The sequence below is a fragment of the Ctenopharyngodon idella genome, chromosome 15 (assembly GCF_019924925.1).
Source record: "Ctenopharyngodon idella isolate HZGC_01 chromosome 15, HZGC01, whole genome shotgun sequence".
NCBI lineage: Eukaryota > Metazoa > Chordata > Actinopteri > Cypriniformes > Xenocyprididae > Ctenopharyngodon > Ctenopharyngodon idella.
The window spans coordinates 17,707,780-17,727,759 of record NC_067234.1 but is presented as its reverse complement, the minus strand read 5'-3'; the positions used below and the strand labels follow the sequence as shown (position 1 = coordinate 17,727,759).

The window sequence follows — 19,980 nt, the reverse complement described above, 5'->3', positions numbered from 1 at the left end:
TTCGGATCGTGTGTCAAACTGCTGAAATCACGTGACTTTGGCGCTCCGAATCATGATTCGACTCAAAAGATTCATAACGCTCCGAAGCTTCATGAAGCAGTGTTTTGAAATCAGTCATCACTATATAAGTCGCTATTTTGTTTTTTTGGCGCACCAAAAATATTCTCGTGGCTTTATAATATTAATATTGAACCACTGTACTCACATGAACTGATTTAAATGTGTTTTTGGTACATTAATGGATCTTGAGAGAGGAAATGTCATTGCTGGCTATGCAGGCCTCACTGAGCCATCGGATTTCATTAAAAATATCTTAATTTGTGTTCTGAAGATGAACGAAGGTCTTACGGGTGTGGAACGACATGAGGGTGAGTAATTAATTACATTATTTTCATTTTTGGGTGAACCAACCCTTTAACACTGGATTAAATTTGAATTGATTGTGAAAATTCAATGAACAATTCAATGTCAATAATTTGTCGCCACCCACTGGCAGAAAGGGGCACTACAAACAAATCAGTGAACAAGGAGTTTGCAGACATTAAAGCAGGGATGGGCAACGTCGATCCTGGAGTCCCGCTGCAGAGTTTAGCAGAAACCCTAATCAAAAACACCAGAACAAGCCAATCAATGTCTTCAGGACTACTAAGGCTACATGCAGGTGTGTTGATTTCTTCTAAATCAGGGTTGGAGCTGCAAGACTCCAGGACTGACGTTGCCCATCCCTGCATTAGAGTATCAAACTCCCCTACAGTATACAGCAGACAGGACTGACACAGCACTAGGGTGATCGCATGAGTTTGCGTGACAGCTTCCTGTGGCCTTGACTGGGAAGCATCCACGCCTTGCATCGCGACGCACGAAACACCGCCCGCCTCTCACTGGCACCCCCAAACGCAGGCTGTGATTGGGCAGTGCAAATGTCTCAACTCCCCTCGTCCACCGAGCACCGGTTGAGCACATTCTGTCACTTGCGCTAGCGTTAAATGGAGGAACGTCCCTGCGAAGGGGCAACCGGAGTATATATCAGTCATGGAGCAGAGAACGAGCCTGATCGATCGAACATATCGGTAAACAATGATCAGAACCACAGTCAGTTCCAGAACGAGAAAACGCAGACGAAGAAAACAGGTTGGTCACCAGCAAAGCTCATTGTTTTTCCTCCGAAAAGCTTCAAATACACGTCGTGGTATGTTTGTTTACAGTAATTCAGCTTGAGGAAAGTCAAACGCGGAGCATGTTTTGCTGACGGTACTGTTTTAAATAGTTATACCCATGGTTAGCCGCAAAGCTAGCTAGCGTGAAGGGACATTGACCTTGTGCACCGGTCTTTCAGCACGCATTACACATTTCCCTGACTTATAATTCATTAGCAAACATACCTCTCAGTTTGGGCCGTTTTAAGGGGAATGCGTCCATCAGAGACCCAGAATAGCATGTTAGCTCTGACCCGCTGCTGCCACAGCAACATGAACCGGCTCCTGTGGAATGTTCCTGCTCTTAGCTTAAGCTTGTTCTGTTATTTCCTGTCCGCCATGATGGACGGACAAATCTCACAAACTTCACCGCTGCCCATCTCTCGTACAAAACGGAATATTTTGGTGATACTAGTCCGTTAGCTCCGTTAGCTTTTGTAGTCAGAGTCAGTATTAATGGTGTCTGAGGGGTGTATGTCTGGCCAGCTTCGCTCGAAACGCGGCCTATTGCTCTTTGACAGTCATGTGAGCGGGCCTGGCAGTGACTGGGCTCGCGCTCTCCGCCGATTCGAACTCGACACCGAGTGGCCTGAATAGAACGCCTCGGAACATTCTATAACTGTACGAACACAAGCGTTCTTAAAGCGTAAACAGAGGCGGCCGGCAAACCCTATACAGAAACTTTAATAAAATCCACGCGCTGGCTTGTATATTTACAGTATCTATTGATAAAATAATTAAACGTATGTTATTTTTATATTAAAATGCATTTTCTGACGCTGTATAGCCGTGTATGCAACGTCTGAAGAAGCTCATGGCGCCTCGCGACGGAGGCTGCCAACTCTTAAAGAACTTAGATTTCAATCCAAAGACTTGGATTTCCTTTTCTCAAATTGTACACTTTAACGTGTGTACATTTTGACCTGTAACTGTTCAAACGCACCGCAGGCGTAGCTGGGTCAACTTTTGATAACAAGCCATTCGGTCCGGTTCTGCTGGCTGTTGTGCCATGTAAAAGGTCTCAGGAGTACACCGCTGCACTTCTCCAAAACGGTTTATATTTGATGCATAAAAACGCTTAGTATGTTTTGTAGCACCTCTCGAAACATATCGTTGCAGTTGTCACTTCACAAAATCGTTGTAATGTATAAACAATCACCGCTAATCATCCATGCTGCCCACTTAGCATGCTAAGCTAGCTGATGACTTGGCCGGTTTGTTGACCGAATACGCACAGATAGTCAAGACTTAAACATAAACAGAGTATAATTTGTCTCTGAAACAAACATAACTAAACAATTTTGTAAATTATTATCATGGAAATTAATCGCTGCTGATTAAATATACGGTATCCCACCTCAACTAATGTGACTTTACCACATAAATGAGAGCTCACGTCAGGCGTGAAATGTGTTAAAGGAATTTCAGATGTATTCAGCTCAGTGTTTTTGATTAATTTCGGCACTTTTACACATGTCCACTAATGCTGGGGAACTACCCAAATATGACTGAGTACTCCATTTTGACACGTCATACCTCCGGTTAAAAATAGGGCGATGTCAGACTTGAGCTGGCCGATGAAAGCACGCTAGCATGGGCTACTCTCTTCAGTCGCAAAGGACAGAGGTCGTGCAGACCCGTTTTAAAGCTCAAACTGGTGATTTGGGTGTTGGTTCAAATGTTTAGATATACTGTACAAAGACAGATTTTCTCCTGTGTGAATTAGTTTAATCTGTGTACCAGTTTGCCAGAATGCTATTGTTACTGATGCCAGTCTTCAGTTCCCGTGAGGGCATTCCTTGAGCTGCCATGAATAGTTTCCATAAAAATCATGAACTCAAGCAGACCTTGTCATACACTGGCCTGATTTATCAGGTGACTATCTATTTTTTTATTTATTCCAAGGACCTCCATAAATGATGATCCTGTTGCAAAGGACCCCTTGTATACAGACCTATTTATCCTGTTTGAAAATAGTAAGCGGGTCAGTGAAATAACTTGTACTGTACATTTCAATTAATTAAAATGTATTTATATAGCGCTTAGAAATTCAAAAGATTCTATTTCAATTAAGAAATGTTTCTTGAGCAGCAAATCATCATATTAGAATGATTTCTGAAGGATCATGTGACACTGAAGACTGGAGTGATGATGCTGAAAATTCAGCTTTGCCATCACAGGAATAAATGACATCTTATAAAACAGTTATTTTAAATTTATAGTAATGTTTCACAAATACTTTGCTGTATTTTTGATCAAAGGAATGCAACCTTGGTGAAAGAGACTCAAAAACATTCAAATAGCCTGTTATCAACCCCAAATAATTGTGTGTGTGTTGTATAAATGGTTTATCAGGACACAAATGTGTATGACATGGTTATTATAACGTAAACATGGTTTATGAGGACACTCGTAAACTAGGGTGACCATATGTGCTATTTTCCCAGGACGCATCCTTTCCAGGATTTCTAAGTCGCATAAAATGTCCCAGTTTTGGTTTTGTTTTCATATTTGCGGAAGGTAATGACTGAAAAATAATTTGACCAATAGCGTGCATTATACATAATCGAGCAATCGTGGCTTGCGAGAAGGCTGGATCTACAGAGAACGGTCAAAGCATTGCAAATACGACAACATTTTAATGCATTGCATAAAGACTGTCAATAAGAACAGTGGCTGGCACAGACCTCCGTGTAGAAATCGCGCATCGATATGACCACTTTCACGATTAAAGAGGCAAGGGCTCAAGCCATTTTAGGCAATTTAGAAATCCTGGACAGAACGCATCCTGGGAAAATGGCATATATGGTCACCCTATCGTAAACCAAACGACTTAAACTGTTTTGCCATTTTTTTTTTAATAAAAAAACAATAGAAAAGTTTTCTGTGATGGGTAGGGGATAGAATATACAGTTTGTACAGTATAAAAACCATTATGCCTATGGAGAGTCCCTGTAAACCACATATTCAAGTGTGTGTTTTAAAAAATGTTAATTTTCTGCAAACCCAGTTTGAAAACCACTGATCTCTGTATTCATTTTATTGGCAACAGTTTAATTTTATAAACTAGCTCTGTTCAGATGTGGAATGTATGGCTATCAAATCACAGATATTCCAGCACCTGAGTCATTTTAAACTGGCTTTAATTGGAAGTACACCGAATAACCTGCATGGAGCTCGTCATCTGCCTGACCCTGGCTTGGTTCCACTGAACCTTCGTAGTCTAAATATTCCTTGATCTTGTGCAAACATTGATTAGACTTGGCCTGTTCACTTACTGGAACTTGAGATCTGATATGGATATTTGCCAAAAATTGTTTGTTCTGCAGATCAGTTGATGCAGATTTGCGGTTTCCATTCCACTTATTTAATGCTTTTTGTTTCTTCTCTGTGCAGAAAATGGCAAAATAAATGGAACTCTGAAGGAGGGAGAGGTGACTCCCACTTCCTTTAACCCAGACAGCTCCCTTCACCCTGCAAACGGCAATGGCGACAGACACCTGCTAGACATCAACCTGAAACAGAAGCCCACTCGACGGGCCTTCACCGCTGACTCAACTGGGGACAGAAAAAGTAGAAACACTAGCAGAAACAGAATGGACTTCAAAAATGACAAGTCCTCAGAGTTGAACACACTTGAGGGCAAAAAAGAGGCTTTGGCTTCTCTGAACGGTGTGGTGTCTGTACCACTTACAAACGGTTACCCTAGCAAACCCGGAGCTGACAATGACGGCAGTGGCTCCGAGAGTGGATACACTACTCCCAAGAAGCGCCGGGCCCAGAGGAATGGCAAAGCTGGGGACAATGTGACTGCTTCTGCCCAGGGAAAAGCCATGCAGCAGGGCGGCAAACAAGACCACGGACCTGTGGCACCGGAGTCGGCCTCTGGCTCTCAGGTAGAGAGTGGCAGAGCCGGTTCAAAAGCCAAGGATCCACCTGCCTCCGCCACCCCACCTCCTCTGCCGGTGGCTGACCTTCAGCGCAAGAACTTGGACGGCAAAGCAGCTGGCAAACGGTTTGAGGATCGCTCCAGCAAGGTTAAGGTGGCTACCTCCACCAAAGAGGACTCATGGACCTTGTTCAAGCCTCCGCCTGTCTTTCCTGTGGACAATAGTAGCGCTAAGATTGTGCCTAAGATCAGTTATGCAAGCAAAGTGAAGGAGAACCTCAATAAGACTGCCCAAGCTGGCGGAGAGGCTCTCACTCCTGCTCCCCAGGTGCCTGGGAGACCACCACAGGTCCCTATGTCTGCGGTGAAAACCATCACCTCGGCTAGCTTTACCAACGGTCCTCTGCTGGGGGAAGGGAATGGCTGTCCCCTGCCCGGCCCCCATTTCAGCTCCGGTCCTCTGCTGGCGACCCCAGCTGTTGCCGCTGAGAATGTAGCATCTCCCCCTGGTAGCGGCAGTACGGCCATCGGAAGTTCCACCACCTCTGTGGCTGAGCCTAGGAAGCCCAGCCTGTTCGTTTACCCCGTCACCCCCTCCAATATGCAACTCTCACTCCCTAGCGGCCGCCAAGCCGACCCCCCTGCTGCTGCGACAAATCAGAAGTCTCTGGGGGACATTTTTCAGAATCAGTGGGGCTTGTCCTTTATCAACGAGCCTAGCGCCGGACCAGAGGGCGTGGCGTGCTGCTCGAACGGAAAGGACTTGCCAGTAGAGGTGAGCTTTCAGGGAGGCTGTCCTGCTACAGTGGCCACTCAGACCTCCAGTACCTCTCAGAGACCGGATCAACCACCCTTTCCCAAGGCTCACGAGGCAGATAAACGGACTAACGCTCAGAATCTGAGTCGAGGTGTGAGCGGCGGTGCCACGGCAGCAAGTGGGGTTGTACTCGAGACCCCTGTCTTTAGCTTGGATGCCCAGAGAGATGAGACTGGGGTTCATGGTGCAATAGTGTTTTGTTCTTCCTCTAAGGACATTTGTGCTGAGCTGCCTCCCACCTCCCCAGCTGCACCCAAGGTGGCTTTGGCCAAGGATCAGGGCCATACTAAGGGCTTTGACAGGAGGTCTAGTTGGGGATCATTTGATCTAAAAGCTGCTGTAATTTATCACACTAAAGGTAAATCACTATTTTATCTTCTTGCTAAGTACTTTCCCTTTATTATGAATAACAAGTATATTCTTTATTATGATATTACAGTGTTGGGTATAATGCATTACTAATTGCTGTAATTTAATTACCTTTTCTCTTGATAAAGCAATGTGAGAATAATTTTCTGTAATTTAATTAGTTTTTTTCTGATATAATTGCATTGAATACTGTATAGACAATTATTATATAGAACAATTCTATATAAAACAATAGTGGATTTTACATTAAAATGTATCGTCTAATGATAAAATGTTTTTAATGTAACCTTCTCCCTTTAAATGCTTAGGTCAGTTCAAGAATAATTTATGCAATTTTATATTATTTATTTGAAAGAATTAGAAGAGCAGTTTCTTGTCTATCCTTGTATTGTTCAACTGGTCGAAGATGATATAGGATTTAGAAAGGTATAATGCATTAGCAATTAGTACAGTAATCTAATTACACTGTTGAATATGTAATTAGTAGCAAGTAATTACTTTTTTAGAGTAACTTGCCCAACACTGATTATGAATATACACTAGAGATTGAACAATATAATGTTTTATTAAATGTCTGATAACCAATATGTAGAACAGATTTTTGTTTTTGGTTGTCTGATTGGTAAAGTCAACATGAAATGAAAATTCATCCTATCTATTTTGTAAATGCATGTCATAGATCTTATTGATTATATTTTTTTAAATTTGATCCCATGATTTTTAAAACAAACTTCTCTCTGGTGTCGTTTGTCGGGCTTCTCCGATCATTTGGTCTGCTTAAACCTTTCTTACGATCGACTGCAAGCTTGCGTTCAGATCCACCTCTCAAAATTCAACCAACAACAGATCGATGGATCCTGTCCTACTTTTTTGTTTGTTTGTTTGTTTGTTTGTTTGACTTGGATGTTACATTGCAACTTTAAAGGGTTAGTTCACCCAAAAATGAAAATTCAGTCATTAATTACTCACCCTCATGTCGTTCCACACCCGTAAAACCTTCGTTCATCTTCAGAACACAAATTAAGATGTTTTTGATGAAATCTGATGGCTCAGTGAGGCCTGAACCTTTCAAGATCCATAAAGGAACTAAAGACATATTCAAAACAGTTCATGTGAGTACAGTGGTTCAACCTTAATATTATAAAGTAACAAGAATACTTTTTGTGTGCCAAAAAAAAAAAACTTTTATCAACAGTATAGTGATGGGCGATTTCAAAACACTGCTTTATGAATCTTTTGTTTCGAATCAGTGGTTTTGTTTTTTTTGGCGCACAAAAAGTATTCTCGTCGCTTTATAATACTAAGGTAGAACCACTGTAGTCACATGAACAAATCTGTTTTTAGTACCTTTATGGATCTTGAGAGGTTCGGTGACATTGCTGGCTATGCAGGCCTTCAGATTTCATCAAAAATATCTTAATTTGTGTTCTGAAGATGAACGAAGATCTTACGGGTGTGGAACGGCATGAGGGTGAGTAATTAATGACATTATTTTCATTTTTGGGTGAACTAACCCTTTAAATTGGAAAAAAAGTGGTGTAATTATCCAGCAATACATTCAAGTTTATTTTGAGGTACATGCCTTTAGAAACCCTCTGATTGGTAGCATTATGGTTAACCAAACCTAAAAAAAACTGATTAAACATTTAAAGTGGGCTTCGTGTCAAGTTAGTTTGCTGCAGATAAATTGGTTTAGACTAGGTCTTAAGAGTATGTTACTTAACCTTCTCAAATTAGAATGTTACTTGTTACTCTTGCACACAAAATTATACCATGGGACTGAAAAAATATATATATATATAAATAGTATTTCTGTGTGGTTATATAAAGCAACAAAATAGCAGTATTTTGAAGCTTTCCTGTTAGTGTAAGTTGAAACAGCCCTTGAGTTCTTTCAAGTCAAATAAAAATGATGGATCTATTTTTACACTTAACTTTCATCTTTCTCTTTGCAGAAATGGAATATATTTTGAATTTGCAAAAACAAGGTAAGCCTTCATTTACCTTTGGTTTGTTGACACGTTTATAGACAACTCAGCATGTGATTAAACCCTTAAATGATTCAGCATTTAGATATTGCAACCCAATGCCCGATCTGCTCACGACCTTCCCATATCATTTTGCTTGTGGTTTTTAGAGTTCCAAACTCTCACCTTTCTCGCTTTCCCGTAGATCCAAATCGTGTAGTCCTCTACAGTGAGTCATGGGACGGACCTGCTCAGTGAGGCTGTGTCTGGACGCTATATCTCAGATGAACACTGCTGCAAAAAGATGTGCTTGAGGAACATGGCTGCTGCCTCTGAACATCCTGAACTAATCCAATCTCAAGATGGTTTAGAAAGGACCTTGTTACCCGTTAACAGTCAAGTCTGAGCACAGAGGAACAGAGTGCGCTTGAGAAAACGGGTTAGCTGGTTTTAGAATATTAGAATGGAAGAACTGGAGCTGTGGAACTCGACTCTAATGCGGTCTAGCGGATATGTTGCTGAAGACAATTGAAATGACTTTGGGGACATACAACTCGCACTCATGATAACCCTGTCATGACATTTGGTTGGGCGGAAGCTTCTCATTTAAGTACTCGTGGACCTAAAGAGAGCATCCTGGAGAAAAGCATGTCACCACGTGTCCCCTCTTGAATTCAAATAATCATGTAGACTTAAAGTGGTCACATTGAATTCATTTGGGCACAAAACCGAAGAGTGTCGCTCTCCAGTGAATTAACATACTGTGGCCAGAGGAACTACATGGCTTTTTTTTTTTCTTTTTTCTTTTTGAGATTCAGGGGAATCGAGCTTCATATTTGTGTGGGGGGCAGTTAGTTCAAGCCTTTGGGATTAAATAATTGTCTTAATTTAATTTCTGGACATGATTGGGTCAGTCCTGTTAGTGACGCGTCTCCATTTCTTTTGTTTGTTTGTTGTTGTTTTTTTTCTTCCTTCTTTTACTTTTCTTTGAAATACTTAAAAACTCCAAGGGCAGGTTATGAGGTACACTCAGTTTGGGAAACCGTACGCCCTGTAGTGTGCATGTGCAGTATGCTGCTCTGTGCGTCCTCTTTTGAAAGAGTTCAAAGTGCTATCGTTTAATAGTCTTATTGTCGTCTCTTCACGCTTCTGTCTCCTGACAGCCGTTCGAGTCTCTTGCTCATTGTGTGAGAGTGTGTAAACAGAGGGCAGAGATCATGCTATACTCTTTTCTCTTGAGTGTTTTATGTTTTTAATTTTTTAAGTAGCAGTTAGAACCCACAACTAATGGATAAGATGTGCCACACACCACAGTTACTTTAGCTTTAATGCTAATAAGGTACATTACGGATATTTTTTAGTTTTGGTTTAGTTCTTTAGAGCAATCGCTGGCAAACGATATGGACTTTTTATTTTTGCTTGAGAGACTAGAAGCAAAGCCCTAGCTTTTTTTATCGAGCACCACAATCACACTTTTATGCTTTTTATTTGTTGTTTTAATTTGTTCCTGATTTTCCATGCTTATCGGTTAAGTTTGCTAATGCACATATGAGCCTCATCAATAGAACCGCTGTTGACAGGAATTCTGCCGTTGTGTAAATGTTTCTCTTTCTAATGTCAGAAAATGCATTCTAAACTTAAAGTCTATCCTCTGCTTTATCATTTCACAGATTAATTGATTTATACATAAGAATCAGTAGCACTTTATGTATTATGTTCTTGAATTGTATTTCCTTAAACATTGACATATCAGTACATATTTGAAATTCTAGTAATTAATCATAGGCTACTAACTTTAACCTCTACCTAAGGACTGTCGGTCCACAATCTCAAAAGAAATGTATACGAAACAAAAATAAAAAAAAATAAAAAAAAAAAAGTAAAAAAAGGAAAGAAAATAAAAAGACACTCAGGTAGAATTAGGGCAGTGTTCTTCTATCTAACAAAACAAAACAAAAAAAAAAATGCACCAACAGTGTTATTGCCAAAAATGAAAAGAACGTCCCATGTTTGTACCAGCTGGTTTTTTTTTTTTTGTTGTTGTTGTTTTGTTTTTTTTAATTGTAACTTTTTGAGGAGTTTAATTTGACTGAAAGCCAATGCTTACGTCTTTACAGGTATCATTTGGCATCCATGTTTTCTGTACATGACCATTAAACACTGCCAGGTGAAAAGATTCAAGTACACATGGAAGAAGTTAACCACACTACGTATCTGTATGTCTTTCCTTTGCAAGAGTTTTCAGGTTTTAAATGCAGCATGTAAGGGTTTCCAAAGTGGTCAGTCTTCTTCACAAAACGTGGGATGTTTTGCAATAGTTCTTAATCCGTTTCTGTTCTTGAGGTATCTGAAGCCTGTTCGGTGTCTTAGTTCAAAAGATACTGGGGGGAAAAACTCGAAACAGATGTAAGGTTGTTAAATTCTGCTTCATCTTCTCTAATTCCGTTTGGATTCCACTTAAAAGCTTTGTGCAATGTAGAGAAATCCTGCGATTGATAATTAGCTTGTTTTTGGGCTTTTTAGATGCACATCTCTTCATTGCTTCACTTGAGTTTTATTGTAGTTATCTAAATTTTCTTTAAACGGCTCACATAGAGCATTTTTCTTTTTCTTCCTTTTTTTTTATATATATATATATCAAAGGGATTTGCTTAAGGAGATACTGATGTAAGCATAATTTATAACCATCTGTTATTACATTAAGTTAATTATGAAATACCTCTGTGAACATGTATTGTCCCGGTATCCCTGTTTTCCCATTAAAGGGATTGTTCAGATTCTGTCATCATTCACTCAACCTTGTGTTGTTCCAAACCTGCAAGAGTGAAAGAGTGAAAGTCATGGGGCTATGTGCTGTTTTGGACCCCAGTGACTTTCATTATACAGACAAAAACAGTTTAAATGTGTTTGAAACACCCTGAGGGTGAGTAAATGATGGCAAGATTCTCATTTTTGGTCAAACCGTTCCCTTAACTCAGTTACATCTTTGTAAACGCTGTCAGCAGAATGAACTGAACCTGGTCTTTGCTTTAAAATCTCAACTCCAGGGGTCAAATGCACATATAGAGGTTCTATGCACAGAATGCAAACAGAACGAAGTTTATATTTTAGGGGGTTGCACATTAGCTTAATTTCCTCAATTTAAATAAGCACTTACTACCCCACAAATGATATAATTGCAATATAAATTATTTACATAAATCTTAAATAGCTCCCCTTAGTGTTTTAAGCAATGAGAGCACGTATGGATGGGAAAGAGGTACAGTGATCCTTAAATGGTGCGTTTGATTGCAAAATCTGTACCGAGAAAACGCATCTTTGTTGGCATATTCAAATTTCATGTGTTTTCTTGATGTATGAATGATTCTTGTCTTGTCCTGACAACTCAACTCATGCGTGTGGATGCATATGTGTGTTCGTGTGCAAGCATGTGTAATTGTCTACATTCATGCGCTCAATTATATGCAAAGTTAATATTGCGAACTTTTCAAGTTCAGGGTGCCTGTGTTAAGCGATATATAAACGGAATCACATCAGAACATGAAAAACTCTTGCTTTTCTTTTGCCCCCGTCCCCACACCCCCATTACCCCCAACAATCTTCAGTTGTGCCATGTTTTGACTGTTAAAAGTTTGAATTAATATGTCATTTTTATGTTGCCCTCTCTGAATTTCCTCGTGGTCATGAAGAGAGGGTTACATTATGTCTCAAGAATCTTTGTCACTGCTAATAAACTTGTTGAGAAAGATCTTGTTCTCTTAGCCTTCCTTTGAATTAGTCTATTGTGTAATTTGACTTCAATGTTTTTCCTTCTAAAAGGAATATTCCGGTTCTAGTTAAGCTTAATCATCAGGATCTGCTGCCAAAAAAATCATTTAGTTTTGTTCTCCTTTAAGAAAAAACAAGTACAGATTACAGTGGAAGTGAATGGGCCAGTTGGTAAATGTTAAAGGGTTAGTTCACCCAAAAATGAAAATGTCATTAATTACTCACCCTCATGTCGTTCCACACCTGTAAGACCTTCGTTCATCTTCAGAACACAAATTAAGATATTTTTGATGAAATCTGATGGCTCAGTGAGGCCTGCATATCCAGCAATTATTTTCATTTTTGGGTGAACTAACCCTTTAATATATGTAAACCTATGTTAAAAAAAATAGTTTAAATGTAATAAAATCGCTTACTAACAATTTCTACGTTTATATTTTTATATATATACAAACCCAATTCCAAAAAAGTTGGGACACTGTACAAATTGTGAATAAAAAAGGAATGCAATGATGTGGAAGTTTCAAATTTCAATATTTTATTCAGAATACAACATAGATGACATATCAAATGTTTAAACTGAGAAAATGTATCATTTTAAGGGAAAAATAAGTTGATTTTAAATTTCATGGCATCAACACATCTCAAAAAAGTTGGGACAAGGCCATGTTTACCACTGTGTGGCATCCCCTCTTCTTTTTATAACAGTCTGCAAACGTCTGGGGACTGAGGAGACAAGTTGCTCAAGTTTAGGAATAGGAATGTTGTCCCATTCTTGTCTAATACAGGCTTCTAGTTGCTCAACTGTCTTAGGTCTTCTTTGTCGCATCTTCCTCTTTATGATGCGCCAAATGTTTTCTATGGGTGAAAGATCTGGACTGCAGGCTGGCCATTTCAGTACCCGGATCCTTCTTCTACGCAGCCATGATGTTGTAATTGATGCAGTATGTGGTCTGGCATTGTCATGTTGGAAAATGCAAGGTCTTCCCTGAAAGAGACCACGTCTGGATGGGAGCATATGTTGTTCTAGAACTTGGATATACCTTTCAGCATTGATGGTGCCTTTCCAGATGTGTAAGCTGCCCATGCCACACGCGCTCATGCAACCCCATACCATCAGAGATGTAGGCTTCTGAACTGAGCGCTGATAACAACTTGGGTTGTCCTTGTCCTCTTTAGTCCGGATGACATGGCATCCCAGTTTTCCAAAAAGAACTTCAAATTTTGATTCGTCTGACCACAGAACAGTTTTCCACTTTGCCACAGTCCATTTTAAATGAGCCTTGGCCCAGAGAAAACGCCTACGCTTCTGGATCATGTTTAGATATGGCTTCTTTTTTGACCTATAGAGTTTTAGCCGGCAACGGCGAATGGCACGGTGGATTGTGTTCACCGACAATGTTTTCTGGAAGTATTCCTGAGTCCATGTTGTGATTTCCATTACAGTAGCATTCCTGTATGTGATGCAGTGCCGTCTAAGGGCCCGAAGATCACGGGCATCCAGTATGGTTTTCCGGCCTTGACCCTTACGCACAGAGATTGTTCCAGATTCTCTGAATCTTTGGATGATATTACGCACTGTAGATGATGATAACTTCAAACTCTTTGCAATTTTTCTCTGAGAAACTCCTTTCTGATATTGCTCCACTATTTTTCGCCGCAGCATTGGGGGAATTGGTGATCCTCTGCCCATCTTGACTTCTGAGAGACACTGCCACTCTGAGAGGCTCTTTTTATACCCAATCATGTTGCCAATTGACCTAATAAGTTGCAAATTGGTCCTCCAGCTGTTCCTTATATGTACATTTAACTTTTCCGGCCTCTTATTGCTACCTGTCCCAACTTTTTTGGAATGTGTAGCTCTCATGAAATCCAAATTGAGCCAATATTTGGCATGACATTTCAAAATGTCTCACTTTCAACATTTGATATGTTATCTATATTCTATTGTGAATAAAATATAAGTTTATGAGATTTGTAAATTATTGCATTCCTTTTTTATTCACAATTTGTACAGTGTCCCAACTTTTTTGGAATCGGGTTTGTATATATCTCTGGCTCCATTTACTTCCATTGTAAATGTCTCACCGTAACCTTGAAAAAGGGACGAAATTATTTTTGTGGTAGGCCTCATCATTATGCTGATGTTTGATCTTCTACTAAACTCGGAATATTCCTTTAATACTCAAACCATAAGCATACCTGCTCCTTGGATTTACAGCAGCACACCCCACTTTCTACTTCCGTCTTCATCTTTATAACCCTGACTTCTGTTATTATAGCATTATAAACAGGACAGACGGAACCTGTGCTTTCCCAGGAAAGTCCCCGCGGCCCTCTGGCGTCTGTGAATGGCAGCGGTGTAAAGGTGAGTCAAGGGAAGAGAATGCTGTTTATAAGGACATCGGGAAGAGAACTAACCAAAACATTTGTGGTTATTTGAGTCAGCTATTTCTTATCTGTCTACACATTGTGTGATGCACACTAAATTTAGAAAGCATATAATTTTAGCTTCTGCCTCGAGTTGAGTTTTATCGGTGTGCAGTTTATGAGGATTGAGCTCCACCTCAGCAGGAATTTAGAAGCACACCACTAGATGTCGCTGTTGCCCATCGAAAAGTGCAAGATAAGCACATAAGCCACCATCAAGAGTGAGAAGTGTACTAAAAGATGATTATTACAAGACAAATAGGCTTACATACGGAAATCCCTCTAAGCATATGCAAAACATTCAGCCATATATTCAAATAGAAATAATTCTTTTTCAATCATACTATTGAAAATATGGATTAACTTTGGTAACCAGAAAGTAATATAATAAACATAATCTCAATAGTTATATAATATGATAACTCTATATTAAATTAATTAATATTTTTATAGTATTACCACTGTCATTCTCAGAAATATTCTTGAAATGAAAAGTTTATAAGAGCATCAGAGTAAAACTGACAGGATTAAATGAAGTGAATACTGTTGCTTTAAATCAGTTTTTGTATTGTGACAAATTGATACAGAGAATCAGGCCAAAAAATATGGGGTAGATTCAACACAACTTTATAAAAGAATTCATTAAAATTATATTGTCAGTATTAAAATGTACATTAGATTAAATTTGCCAACTACAGTCAAACAAAGTGTATTCAGACACCTTGAACATTTCATTCATTAATACAGTTTATTCACTATAGTTTAAAAAAAATGGTAAGAAAATATGACAAGATCTCAGAGTTAAACTGTGTCAGAAATAATAATCTTAATTATGTCAGAAAACATGGCAATGATTTTTGGTTCCAAATTTTTATCAGTTTTACTGGTAGTCCACTGTATGAAGAATTTTTGGGTATAATGTGTCACATTATTTTGCTATCCTCACTTACATAAATGAACTATAGTGTCCTGAACCCACTAGTAAAAATATATCAAAAATAATATCTAGTGTCTGAATAATTTTTGGTTTGACTGTATATGTATGCACAGGCATCAGATATGCAGAACAAAGATGGCTGTGGAGAGAAAAGGCCAGAATGATCTTGATTCTCTAATGCCTATAGGGAAAATCCACAATGAAATACATTAATGATGAATGTATGAATCCTCCAGGGGTTCTGACGTGTCCCAGCATCTCCTGTGAAGATCTGCAGATGATAAAAGTGGAACATAACGTTTCTGTCTTGCTTAGTTTCTAATAATACCATTAAACATCACACAAAGCTACTTGCATCAAAACAGCGCTGCATATTTGGACCGTGATTGACACGTCTAATAAAAGCAAAGCATGCCTTCTCCAAAGTGATAGAATTGTCAGAAACGGCAGTGATTTCAGTCTCCTCCCCCCGTCCCCCAGCAGAAATATGCCCAAGACAGGAGGGTAAAAATAGACAGAAAGATTCCTAGTGCTTTAAATAGAGCTGACTCTCTGAGTATGAGGTCAGTGTCACTGCATTTCTTTGTAGGCTCTATTCTCTGTGCTTCATATACTGCTCTCTTTCTCTCTGACACAGGCTTCGGTCTCTCACCAGTGTAACACTCACAGCCTGTGTACACAGTAGCTACCCAGCAGATGTGTGGCGAGAACGCAGCGTTTCGCTCTGAAAGAAGGCCTGAAGGCTTCTGTGACTGTAGCCGCATGAACGGCGACATTTTTTCATTATACAACCTGATTTTGCAATTAAAACTTGCACCTAGAGTATTGGATTCATTAAATCCAATCATGAATAATTTACATGCACATAATTTTAAAAAATCAATTACATACTTCCATGACATTCCTCATGTGGTCTTTTCTTCGTTTCTTAGAGCCATGTACAAATTATGTTCTTTTGTTCCGCTCTGTAATCTTTACTACATGTCAGGTTTGAATGACTTACATGTACAATAGTTGGTCAAAAGAACATGCACACAATCCATAAAACAAGAAACTGGGTTCCCGACGTCAGTGCCTGACCTCAATGGGATCAAATCCCAGCTGCCGCTCCAACTTCTAGTGGAAATCTGTCCCAGGAGAATGTTGGCGGTTACAGCAGCAAATGGATGACCAACTTCTTATTAACACCACCGGCTTTTAAATTTAACAAGCTCATTGTGTTTGGGTGTACTCTTAGTTTTGTTGATGTTGTGTAGCTCAGGACAGATTAAAGCCAATATAATAGACACATTTACTAGCCTTGTGGTTTATTAAAGCGATAGTTCACCCAAAAATGAAAATGACCCCATGATTTACTCACCCTCAAGGCATCCTAGGTGTATATGACTATCTTCTTTCAGACGAATACATTCGGAGTTATATTAAATAATGTCCATGCTTTATAATGGGAGTGGATGGTGCCCCAAAATTTGAAGTCCAAAAAATTGTACCCATCCATTATAAAAGAAGTCCACACGGCTCCAGGGGGGTTAATAACGGCCTTCTGAAGCGAAGCAATGCGTTTGTGTAAGAAAAATATCCATATTTAAAACTTTATAACCTGTAATCTCTATCTTCCGCTAACCGTCATATGCGCGTTCACGAGAGAGTGGCGTCCCGGCTCATGACGTAGGACGCAGGCGCTAGATTTAAATGAAAAACATTTATAAGCCATTTTACCTAGTGAGGACCAGTGAAATGTCCTCACTAGTCAGTTGTCATAATATTTTACTATAGCCTATAAGTGAGGACATTTGGCCCTCACAAGTATAGCCAAACCCGTACACACAGAGCTTACAACTAACCTATAATGCCCTTTTTACAAGATGTAATATAAGTCTCTGGTGTCTCCAGAATGTGTCTGTGAAGTTTCAGCTCAAAATACCCCACAGATCATTTATTATAGCTTGTCAAATTTGCCCCTATTTGGGTGTGAGCAAAAACATGTCGTTTTTGTGTGTGTCCCTTTAAATGCAAATGAGCTGCTGCTCCAGCCCCCCTTTCCAGAAGAGGGCGGAGCTTTAACAGCTCAACAACAACAAAGCTGGAGAATCTCACGCAGCCAAAATGAGGATTGTCAGTAACGGTGTTCAGCCTTACATTGTTCAAACCGGAGTCGACACTGATGGAGAGACTCAGGAAGAAGTTACAACTTTTAGACGTTTCTGAATGGTTAGTGGATAAATTTATGTAGTTGCTGTGGAGTTGATTCAACTCATCCACTAGCATGTGCCGTCATGTTAAAGTCGGCATGAAATCAAAATTGACAATTCTTATTTTTTTATGGAATATTGTAGTATTTATTATCAATAATTCATCCTTGCACTTCAATTCAGAGGCATTCAGATCTGCCTCCATTTTGTTAGAAACACCCAACTTCCAACAATCCAATAAATTCCTGTAAGACGAAATCAAGTCCCGCCCTGTCAATTCAGATGCCGTTTCACTCGGATAGACGTCACAGTAGAGAAGAAAAGACAATCACAACTTCCGTTTCATGCCGACTTTAATCTTTTGTGCAAATCCAGCGTTGAATTGACCCTCGTTTGTGAAGCAGTCCGGCGTAAAATGACGGCATGACAACAACACTCTACTACAACAACTCTTCCTCTTCTCTAAAGCAGCCCAACATGGCCTCACCCCCTTTGTTGTGTGTTCTCGGGGGCGGGGTTTATGTAAATTTTAGGGTTAGTGATGTCACCAACCCAGGAAGAAGCTCGTTGTAGTCCCTACCAGCCGTTTGGTGTAGTCCTTAAACAGAGAATATCTCCCTTTGCATTGAACTTTGAGCGTCGTAACTTTGCAGATGTTGTTTATGCTCAAACAGCAACATTACACACTAACTAAAGTTAAAAAAGGGAAATCATAATCAACCCCCCCTTTAAATTAGTAGTTGGCTGTTATTAATGAGATGTAGTTAAAGATGCACATTATGAGATTTGACGTTATTATGAATGAAATATTTTACTACATATTTTGTTTGTGTTGTTGAGTAGTGCCAATTATTGGATTGCATTCATGCTACCTGACAGGATGTGGTTCCAATGCTGTATTCACATGGTTTTGAGCTCAGGATTAGAGTTTGGGGTAGGTTAAGGGCTTAATAAAGACTGATGAGTTATTATTACCCTGACAAGATGTGCTACCTTCGTTTTTAACACATTTCACAATGTGATAGTTCAGTTTGAACTGCACATCCTGAGCAGGTAGCACATCTTTTCAGAGCACTGCCTATATAAAGACTGTAAAAGCCTGTGTAAACACATTTTGCATTTATTCTTTACAAGTACTAAAAGAATGATCAATGGAGCCAGTAATGAACTAGAACTGTTACGGAACCAAAACCATTATATTCTTCGTGATTTCCATCCCTAATCATGATGCACCATCTCTTAGGATGATTATATCTACTGGGCTTCTCTGTGTTTTGATGTGTTTTCTTTTGCATGTTCAGGACCATCTGTTTTCTGCTCCACTTACATACTACGGTCTGCCTGGAGTTATTCAGCACTACATTCCTGCAGCTTCCCCTCTGCAGTGCCCCAAGCAGTGCTCACTGTCAGTGCCAGGGCCTAATTAGGACACCGATTCTCTGTGCAGATCCACACGTCTGGGTTATCCTCAACCATTCAGTAAAGCCTTGTAGCAGGAGAATAATGCAAAATCAGTGTCCACCATTAGACTTAAGTGGGTACAAGTTTAGATAACGTAATGTTTTTCCTTTGTATCCTTTGTTCTTTCATCAGTCATTTGAATCTCGCTTTTTGTCTGAGTAGCTGGTCAAACTGAATGAACAATGAAAAATGCATGTTATTGAATTATTGATCATGCGTGGTGTAGCAAATTATAGGCAATATTGATGACATCCTCAGCCACTGTTTTGCACTCTTGTGGTATATCTCAGTCAATATCCTTGCACTCAGTAACAAAAAGTTTTAGCCCTAAAAAAAAGAAATGTGAAACCTTGTTAAAAAATAATGTATTGTGCCACCAAGCACACCAAAATATGCCTATCAACAGAGCATTTCTACAATGGCATCGGAAAACTCTGCATCCATGCCAGTAGGTGTCAGTATATTGTATATTGACCTCAGACGGACTGGCCAGCAAAACATATGCTGAGATAAGCATGCTCCTGTAATTCTTTGTATTAATAGTATATATTTACAAAATGTATGCACCTTAAAAATGGACAGAATGGATAATTTAGTCAGAATACAATAAAAAAAGCTGTATCTTTATGAGTGAAGCTGTTTGTTGGATTGTACTTGCAAACATGCGCTCAAGTGTGCTTGAGGAAGACATTTTCTTGGCATGTGCAAACATCAAACAGATATCTTATGCATACAGAACGTCCAAAATGGGTTGTGAACCTCTTATCAAAACCCAGGACACAAAAGCTTGCATTCTGCACACCGCTTAAAGGCAGTTTAATGCATTTAAACATGGTGTGTACATACTTAAACCACAATAAATACCAAATTAAAAGCATAAAACCAAGCACACATACAAGATGTCTGTTAGTGCATCATTAAAATCTTAAAGACATTCGCTGAATGTTCTTACAC

At 39.5% G+C, this 19,980-nt stretch overlaps 1 protein-coding gene across 3 annotated transcripts; it reads left to right on the top strand.

Annotated features, from left to right (window-relative positions):
* Positions 1 to 670: 670 nt before the first annotated feature.
* On the top strand, positions 671 to 11,986 carry nufip2 (nuclear FMR1 interacting protein 2). 3 transcript variants are annotated; one of them, XM_051862090.1, is made up of 4 exons: positions 671 to 1,131; positions 4,593 to 6,260; positions 8,227 to 8,259; positions 8,409 to 11,986. In XM_051862090.1, the coding sequence occupies exons 1-4, from the start codon at positions 987 to 989 to the stop codon at positions 8,441 to 8,443; spliced, it is 1,881 nt and encodes a 626-aa protein (XP_051718050.1). In that variant the 5' UTR covers positions 671 to 986; the 3' UTR covers positions 8,444 to 11,986. The 3 variants fall into 3 exon arrangements, with proteins under 3 accessions (XP_051718050.1, XP_051718049.1, XP_051718051.1); XM_051862089.1 differs by having other exon boundaries at positions 674 to 1,131; positions 8,444 to 11,986; XM_051862091.1 differs by lacking the exon at positions 671 to 1,131 and adding an exon at positions 1,402 to 3,180 and having other exon boundaries at positions 8,444 to 11,986.
* Positions 11,987 to 19,980: the final 7,994 nt, after the last annotated feature.